At 33.9% G+C, this 10,165-nt stretch overlaps 1 protein-coding gene across 4 annotated transcripts in view; it reads right to left on the bottom strand.

The window, feature by feature from the left end:
* Positions 1-863: 863 nt before the first annotated feature.
* DHAR3 (dehydroascorbate reductase 1) overlaps positions 864-10,165 on the bottom strand; it is a 36,383-nt gene continuing 27,081 nt past the window's right edge. For 2 of the 4 annotated variants that reach the window (XM_089928577.1, XM_039119550.3), the window contains 3 exons: positions 6,912-7,029; positions 4,543-4,683; positions 864-1,342 (listed from right to left, as the gene is read on the bottom strand). In XM_089928577.1, the coding sequence (XP_089784703.1) occupies positions 1,256-1,342; positions 4,543-4,683; positions 6,912-7,029 (346 nt within the window). In that variant the 3' untranslated portion in view covers positions 864-1,255. Of the gene's footprint in view, positions 1,343-1,388; positions 1,493-2,638; positions 2,809-4,542; positions 4,684-6,911; positions 7,030-10,165 lie in introns of those variants that run through there. The other 2 variants (XM_089928579.1, XM_088714610.2) reach the window with 2 other exon arrangements.

Genomic DNA, 10,165 nt, shown 5'->3' with positions numbered 1-10,165 from the left:
TGATGGGCACATGGTTTATTGTCCTACCAAATATATAAATAGCCAATATTTCTTCCATATGAAAACTTTCATTTTACATACAAAATACAAATGAAACTTTAGCTTGTTTATACCTAAAATACAACAAGAAAGTTTTAGCTTGTTATGCCAATATATATCATAAGATTCCTATCCCAAGGGACCTACCAATTGCAAATTGTCAAGAGAATGAAATTAAATGTTAAGAGTTGGATAATATAGAGAGTGAAATTTTAAATTTAGTTTAGGTTTCATGCGCATAAGCACATTAAATCTGACCAGAAAGAAAAAAATAGTTTTTGCAAGTCGCCATCCCGATACAATAGTATAACCAACCAACTACAAATAACAACCACTAATTCTCATAACCACCATATCCCTCCAATAGTGCAGTTCATGCATCAATCTCAATCGAGACTTTAAAAATTATCTTTCAAATTCTAATATATGAATTCCTTTTTACCCGAAATACTTCGATTTCATGGTTATTGGGATTCCACCTTTTTACACATTTGCCAATATCTACCTTATGGTCGCAATTTGTAGATGTCTACACTAAAGAGACCTAGTAATACTCTATAAATTTTAATCAAGACTTTGCCTGTAACCAACAAAAAGCTCTAAGCTCGCCATGTCATTTGCTTCAGCATAGGAGAGTGATGAAAGCCTCATGAGATTATATATATATATAAGATGAACAGATCATATATATCAGAGCCTCAATCTCATCCTCCAAACCTTTATCAGGCTGGGTCAAATTATGTAAGAGCATAGCAGAGGCCACTCAAATATATATGGCTTAAAGGTAACTCTCATGCAGTTTTCTAAGGTTGGGCTACACTACATCAAGGGTAACAGGTGAAAATTATCACCAGTGGAAGATATCATAATCTGTTAGGGAACCAGTTCCTGTACACAATGCGAAAAGAGAATTAGGACGCCTTCTGTTACATTGCAGCAAAGATCCTAATCGCAGATATTGAAATATGATGATCTGCTACCTGCGAGAGTTTGTCCATTAATTACCATGCCACAGACAGACTCCGATTCTAATCTAATTAGCAAATAAATAATGAGCACGTAGATGAGAGAATGTGGAAGATCATCCAAAAAGAATTATACTAAAACATGAGACTGATCAGAAGGTACAATGGACTTATTTGAATATGCATCCACATTCTAATATGCTCAAAGAAGGAAGAGCCGTTGATGCTTCTGTAAGATCTGCTGAGTGACTTTAGCCAATAACTTTTGGACGCCAACCAGCAATGACGTCCTCTGGCAGTGCTCGAGTTTTAACAAATGAATCCATAGAGAAAATGGACTGCAGAACAGTACCATGTAAGACTCGTCAGGCAAAAAAAAATAATGCAAAATACTGAAGTGAGTAATTGATGTGAAAATGAAAATTTCAAATGGTTCTATCGGAAGTTACGCCTTCACCGAAGTTGGATGCATTCTCAGAAAGAAAATCCTGCACACAATACATAACCTGAGGACTAGTCATAAAATTTACTAAGAAAAGTATTGTAGTTCTGAGGAACCACTAATGGATGGACCAAATTATTTTTTCTATTTAGCTAACTTATTATTATTTCGGATCTAATTTTATTTATTATCTGATATGAAAATAATAACATGGTATCAGAGTGGGTTTTGATCTGATTTGTTGACCAAAACACTGAAAAAATAAAAGGGGTTAGACATATCAATCTGGTGTGCTACTAAAAAGATAGCGCAAATAGAAGATCCGGATCAAATTTGCAAGGGTTCTTCTTGCTGACTGGCTTTGTCGTGCTGCTTTTCTAATACTAAAGATTCCAATCACCATAGAGCAAGGGGCAGTTCGATAGAAGATTATTAGGTCTTCTAAGGTAGGAATTAAGACTAGTTAGATTATTATCGGTCATATATTACTGGTGTTGCTAAAATAGATAACAGAATAATGAAACAACAAATCTCCCAGATGATTGCTGGATTACCAATTAAAATGGAGTCACAATGTTGCATGCTTTAGAAAAAGATGTTTTTCTATCTTGGAGCATGTTTACAATTATGTGAGAAGCGAGTAAGCGGACTTTCTAGTGCTGCTGACTGATCAACATTAGCTGGGATTGTTGAGCAGTAACAGGACGAAACTGCAGCAAGACATGGGTTCGTCCCAAGTAAGAGAGTCCAGAGAAAGAATGGTGTGGTCATTGTAATATCTAGACACACCAAGTTGTGTTAGGATTTAAACACTACTTTGAGAACCAAGAATAAAGGATCTAACTGCAATTTGGGTTTTGAGGAAAGAAATCTGGTATCCATTCTGTTAACAAAAGTGTTAACTGGTGATTCTTGAAATCAAATAATAATAAAAGGCATACCATAGCAGTAAGCTTCCCTCAAAGCAACATTCTAGGATCAAATGGGAGGCAAAGCAACTCTTACCATTCATACATCATATAACAATTCTTAATCCCTTCCTCAGAACTCTTGAATCATAGTTCCAGCACCTTCTGACATATGTTCAGTAAATAAGAAGGTTTCTCTTCTATCATTCCCATCCAAGGTGGGGTAAATTTAGCTAAAACACCTTTATCTTAGGCTTACTCCCCTATATCTCTTCCATCATTCATTTCCTTTAACTTGTTATTGGCAAGTAAACTTACCAAGCAACTGAATTGCAGTGCAGCATTTTTTTTTTCTTCATACAATGTCTTCCGAGACTTGAAATCAAAGAAGATGATTGGTGGTGTTCATGAAGCCAATCGTCCATCCTCTTGATGTTGATAGAACTATAGTTACCTAGGTGATAATGTCACAAATTAGTCTCGTTTTCGGCATCAGAGGCTTGGGTATATTTTTTTCATGTCTGTTTGTTTACTTTTAACTAGTCAGTTTGAGTCGAGTAACTTTAAGATGACTTCTGAAAGTTGTTATTTGAGCATTGTAGGATAAGTTATCCTTTAATGTTTTTTCATTTTGATATGTAGGTATTTACTCCCTTTCTTTCTTGGTTTGGTGATCCTCATTTCATTTATTTGTCGACCACTTCTTTCAAACTTATTACATATATTTGATTGAAAGTATGGATGAGCTCCCGTATTGTTCATAATTTCTATGAAATGGTTGACACATAAAAATCAAGACATTTTGTGCTGATCAAGCAAGGGATGATCAAAAGGATTTGAGTCATTCTTTGCCTCTCAGGGGGTTGAAGGACATTTCTCTCATACTATATATACCACAGCAGAATGGTGTTCCTGACATGAAGAATCACCATCTGCTGGAGGACACTAGGGCCCTTTGTTCAAGGGATGAATGTATAAATTTTTATGCAGAAGTTATTCTCTTTATAGTTCATATGATAAATCATATGCTTATTCCCATCCAAAGAGGAAAATATCCTTGCAACTTTTATATTGTCTTCTCTGACTTCTTCCATACCTCCTAAAGTGTTTTGGTTTTTTCACATACAAAGTTTTGGTCTAACTTGTGGCTAATGGGGACCACAAGATATCAAGTGTACTATTCTTGGTTACCCTGGTGCACAAAAGGGGTATAAAGGTTATTTTTTCTGCAACAATGGTAAAACTGTTTAAACTTTCACTGCCTTTTGAACCTGTGCTGCTTTCTCTCATTTGCGATTAACCCACTAAAGTTGAAACCCATCATTTGCATGAGGCCCATTTCTCCCAGCCATTATATTGGTGATCTCATCTAATATCTGATCCACCCTCTGCTACTAACCACCATCTATCATCTTGTTCTCTAGATGTAGTCCATCTTTGGACAAGCTTTCTTATTGAAATACAAGAAGGGTACCTGGTAAACATGTGTTTACATTTCTTATTTACAAATTAGAATTCCTTGGAAAGATGAGAATTCGGTAGTTCCAACCGCTTTAACAAGTTAATGAGTATAAGATGAAAAAATTGCACACTATGAAGTGTTTAGAGATGATCTTTTGCATGAATATTGATATATAATAGTTGCAATCATTACCAACACTTGAAAAACTTTTGTATAGAGCACTTAAGAAATTTCCAAAATTATTGAGAAATATTTTGCATGTTTAAATTTCCAAACCCATATGACATGGACATTATAAGCATCTGAAGGTGGCCTAGATCAAAATCTTAAAAAAAAGAAAAAAGCATGCTCAAATAGCATTTTGGGGTCCATCTAGAAGCATCAAAGAAATATAAAAGATTTAAGTATTTCCTGAAATAACTAAAATTGCATACATTGCTATATGATTTGCAAGGAATAGAATGTCAACAACTAAATTGATTATTGTCTGATAGTGTGCATGGTCAACATGCCATTTGCACATATTCGAACTATTTTACATCTGATTAAACAATAAAAACTATAAGCTTTCATTTAACACACTCGTATTACATTTCCAATTGTTTCTTTAGACAGGTACCTGAGTTCAATCATTGGGTACTCATGGGATTATCTTACTGCATGATATAGGTCAACTTTTTGCAAGAATAAATAGGAATTAGCAAAATCTTAAATGATCTGACATACCTTCATATAAGCCCTTACATATTTAAGGGATTCTGGAACTGACCAATTCTTATAGTGACCGAGAGCAATCTCCAGATGGTAAAGCTTAGGTCCAAGTGACAGGTCAGTAGCACAAAGCATGCTACCATTAACAAAAGGACCCTATAAACAGAAAAAAGAGAAAGATAAGACTTACAGTTCATATTTTATAAGTGCATACGTCTATTATTTTATTTGGAGTGAAAATGGTATAAGAATGAACCAGACGGTTAAATATATGCAACAATACCAGGATTAAAAAAAATGAACATATAAAATCCATGCTAAAAAATGAACATATAAAATCCATATAAAAAATGAACCAAACCTATGGTATACTGGCTAAATCTACTCCTATTGATCATGAAATAATATCGAACAAAAATTTCTGAAGAGTATTGCCAATTAATTAAGTTGTATATGTTGTTATTCTACAACAAGGTTACTACATCAAACATGAAGCCACCAAATTTTGGCAGTTGAAACATCATCAAAAACATAGTTTTTCCATGTTGTTTTTATGTCATTGAAGGTATAGCAAGAGTATTGTGTGTTGGAGAATATATTTAAGTTGTAAACTGGATCTTGTCATAAATGTCTTGGGTTCTAATATATTTGAGTTACATGTATGGTTGGATCATATGATTGCTTTTGGGGATTTTAAATTTCAATTATGTTTTGATCAATTATGATGGTCACACCTTGCACTTGGAAAAGTTCAGATCGTGGGTCATGACACCAGATGGGTTAAGCCCTCTTGTTCTTAGTCAGACCCCTATAAATTGACAGCACAAGAAAGAGTCAGGCCTCTTACTTGGGCATTAGACCTAGTACATTTGATCTATTGTCATTTCATATTACAAGAGGGAAAATTAGTAGGTTCAAACCTGTCACGACCGAAACCTGGATTTGCCAAGTTCCAACTCTGACACTAATTATGGTCGGTCAATGGCCCAATCTTGAATCAATCATCGGTTGCAGAAGCTAATAATTTCATAAAATTCATCTCAGAATCACATATTCAGAAAAATCAATGGCCATTTGAACAGAGAGTACATACTAAAATCTCATCCAAATTAAACTTTTACAACTGATGACCTCAAACAAAACCAGATAAATTTATATACCATCACCTTACAATACAAAAAATAGCTAAGTCATGCTTCTGAAGTAATGGCTCCAATATTTGTACAAAAAGTACTTCAATTTTTTTTAGTAGCCTAATCCAATAGATCTCCACATTGAAATGTAATGAGTAAATGAGTGAGCTGCACAACTCAATAAGTAGCCAAGCATAACGAATAATATGATATTAAAAAAAAGTAGAACAATGGAGCAATAAGGATCAATACTTATTGAAAATTCAAATAAGTATGAAATGATATCTTATAAGAATTATCGAAATAAGTGCATGTACCAATAAAGTTTTGTTTCAAAAACACTTTAATGATTCTGAAAATAATTAGTACAATCAAGACTATGCCTTTTCAACATCATTGCAAACTCTCATTTGTGGAAACACTAAGATGCACTAAGTATTGGTAAACTCTCATTTACCAATACTTTGTGGAAACACTAAAATATTGGTAAATTCATTTGAATGTACTATAAACTTGAAAATACTTAGTATTATTAATTCAATGCTGAACGGTCAAATCACTTGAAATCAAGGATGGCAAAACCGGCACTAAAAACTTGAACTGTGCCGAACAATGCCGACTAGTGTTTGAAATTACCTAAAAAATGATTACCTAAAAAGAGCACAAAAGCCTAATATCAAATCCATTAACTTGATTAAATTAACAAGCAGATGATCAATTCCATTGGCACAGATAGTAAGTTCACTGAATTGATTAAACTATCAGTCATGCAGCATATGCAAAAGCTAATGATACTATGTCGACAAAACCCAGCACTCCCAGATCCAGCATTCTAAATTCTACAAAGTTAAATAGCAGCAACAATGATATAGGTTATCTTAACTTTGCTATTCTGATGGCAAAACCCTCCTTATTTCTTGCACTAAAAGTCTATCTCAAAGAAAATAATTGTTCAAAATATGCAACAACATGCTTACCAAAAAAACAAAGATATGCAAAAGTAGTAGAAGCAACATGCTAAAAGTTCCTAAGGAATCAGATAAGTTACTCCAAATTCTTCATAAAGTGCCTTTAACTTTTAGCCATCCAATAGAGATCTCATGGATGCAATTCTATCTAGTTTAGTACTGTACCAAAATCATTGAACTTCCTCCAGGAAAAAAAAGGAAATAGCAACAGATAACTGCTTAAAAATACATGGCAAGAAAATATATCAAGAATAAAGTAACGATAAGAACATGATAAACTCACATTTTCCTTTAAATGATCATCGAAGGATGTCAGCTCATTAAGCAATGCTTGCTCTGTTCCATCATCTGGGTCTTTGCTTTTAAGAAAACCAATAAATGTGGAGAAAATTTTTGAACCACTGCAAGAAAAAGCATGCAAAACTAGAAAAATATTAATCATATCTAATGTTACTAGTATCCTGTTAAATTAACGTTAAGTTGTGTAGAACAATGTAAAGATAAGTTCATAAATATCTATCAAATCTAATACACTAGGCAGTTAAGAATAAAGACAGACATCCAAGCTACACTGCCTGCAAAACAATAAAAAAGCAAACCCAACAATCAGTATCATTGTGATTGTGTTTGATGAACATACAAATGGAAAACATATAAATATAGGATGAATTAAGGATGGCTTGCATATGTGTAAAAGGTTATCTTAGCACACGTCTAGCTTGCTATCCAGTTTCCAGAAAGAGGACAGAAGAGGGAAACTTTTATTGCTATGACCAAATGAGAAGGTTAAGGGCATTAGAAGAAGTAAAAAAAAAAAAACAAAAAAATCTGATATTGACTTGGAAGTGAAATATGTACAGCAAGAAAACAGCAAGCATAAGAAAAAGAAAACATTGTGAAGAGAATAAAATACAAAGGTGGGGGATTCGAGAGGTGGGGGGAAGAGGGGGAGGGGGTGAGAGAGAGAAGGGGGGAGGATTGGACGGCGTAGGAATGGCGGAACCTGGATAAAAGAAATCTTTTATTCATTCAAATATTTCAAGTGCGATGCTTTATAACAAGAAGCCGTTGGAGTATAGGACCCTTTTTTTCTTACAACTTGTTTTACAACTAGGACTCTTGATATCCTGAAATATAAAATTGCGAATCTCACAATGCCCTAACAATTCTATGACTTAGCCTGACATCTACCTAACAATTCAATAAAGTATTCAATAAAAGAACTTCAATGGTAGAAGAGTCCATTTATGTTATATTTGATGAAATTAATGACCTTCCTTCAAGAAAGAAAAAAGATTTTGATGATGATGTAGATTCATTGAGCAAAGAAATGAAGGACCTCACCTTGAAGAATGCATCTGCACAAGATGCAATGGACCATGAAAAAAAAGGTAATGATAATCAAAAAGAAGAGGATCAGCCAAAACAGCAATCTCAAGATAGACATGACTTACCTAGAGAATGGATGTATGCTCATAGTCACCCTAAAGAACTCATTATTGGTGATCCTTCGCATGGGGTAAGACTAGATGACCTATGAAAGATATCTGTAATCATTTAGCTTTTGTTTCTCAAATAGAACCTAAATCAATAGAAGAAGTTGAACAAGATTATAATTGGTTAAAAACTATGCAAGAAGAACTAAACTAATTTGAAAGAAACAATGTGTGAAAACTTGTAAGTAGACCTAAGGATTATCTTGTAATTAGAACTAATGGGTTTACAAAAACACATTAAACGAAGATAGAAATGTAATAAGAAATAAAGCTAGATTAGTTGCAAAAGGTTATAATCAAAAAGAAAGAATTGATTTTGATAAAACGCTTACATCTGTAGCAAGACTAAAAGCTATCATATTATTACTTGCATTTGCTTGCTACACGAATTTCAAACTATTCAAATGGATGTTAAAAGTGCCTTTCTAAATAATTTTATTATTGAGGAAGTTTATGTGGAACAACTGCCCGAATTTGAAATCATAAATTTTAAAATCATGTATTCAAATTTAACAAGACACTATATGATGTAAAGCAAGCTTTTAGAGCTTGATATGAAAGACTAAGCAAATTTCTTTTAGAAAATATAGACAAAACTTTGTTTATAAAAAGAAAAGATAACAATTTTATGACTTAGCCTGACATCCACCTAAGGTAAGACTTTCCTCAACCAATTCTAATTAAATCAAGGCCTTTTTTGACACAATAATTAAATTAAGGCTTTAAAACCTATTTTTGAAGTTACCTAAATCAAGTTTTAAAATAGCATAGATTTTTTTATTCATCATTATTTGCTTATGCTGTGCAGATCTCATCGTTAAGATCATTTTGATGATTTATATCATCATGCTCGATTGTTAGATCTCTAGGATTTGTTGAAGAAAAGCAGTGTATAATTTCCTTGTGATTGGAAGATCAGATTCTGCAATCATGGGCCACTTAATTAATCTACAGACAGATGATCATAGGATTCTTGGATCTTGAAAATCAAGCTGAATCTCAATTATTGACTTCATCAAAGTAAAATGGCTATATCATGTGTATCTTCACTGTACCAATCTTCCTTCAAACAATCGATGGCCCATGGACCGCAAGGTTCTATATTGTCACATCTTCAATTATGGCAGTTCTGCTTGGTAGATCAAAGGTTCTCCATCTGACGAATCCCTAATATTAGCCTCTTCATGTAACAATTCTTTAGCCTCATTAATTATATGTCTTTTGATCTCAGTTTGGTCTTAGGGAGCTTTTTAACACAATGCTATTGCAAATGGCTACACAATAGCACCCATTGAAACCAAATCATTGTTGATACATTTCATCCTGATGTAGACTGATGTCAACTCATTGTGCATAAGCCTATTTAGTACCTCAAGCTTAAAACTAACATGATGAAAATGGCAATCAAAGGAATAATAGAAGCGAGATCAAGGAAAAGAAAAGACAAATAGAGTCGGATCATTTATCTCTTGTACTAAATTGATGTAGGACCAATTAATGATGGCCTACATATGGCCGCTACTGTCCTATGAACACATATCTCGCTTGCTATCCAGTTTTCAGAAATAGGACAGAAAAGAAAAGTTTTGATTATTATAATTAACTGAGAAATCAACTAAACCTGCCCCACAATTACAGATTTTGTAAGGATAGTAGAAACACTGATATGGAGAGGTTCAGTGGCAATCAGAAAGGATCTCATGTTGAATTGTAAGCAGAACTCAGAAGATCAAAAAGCTTACATATTGAAATTTAATATGAGATGCAGAAAATTTAATGCAACTAATCATCAAGCATAGTGAAGAAAATACTAACATCCTGAGAATAGAACGGAAATAGAATAGAAGAGGCGCCGCTGGTGGGTGGGAGAGGGAGGGGGGGGGGGGGGGGGGGGGGGGGGATTGGACCGGTCAGAAGGGCCAAAAATGGCCAACAGAAATGTTTCATTTATTCAAACATTTCACGAAAAATGCCTCTAGCGGACAGCCATGAGGCCCTTTTATGATTTCTAATGACTTGTTTTACTATGGCTAAAGTAGGA

The sequence above is a fragment of the Phoenix dactylifera genome, chromosome 18 (genome assembly GCF_051530095.1).
Source record: "Phoenix dactylifera cultivar Ajwa chromosome 18, Ajwa_hap1_PhDact_Kaust_v1.1, whole genome shotgun sequence".
In the NCBI taxonomy this organism is placed as follows: domain Eukaryota; kingdom Viridiplantae; phylum Streptophyta; class Magnoliopsida; order Arecales; family Arecaceae; genus Phoenix; species Phoenix dactylifera.
Note: the sequence above shows the minus strand (reverse complement) of the source record. Positions and strands in the feature narration are given on the sequence as shown.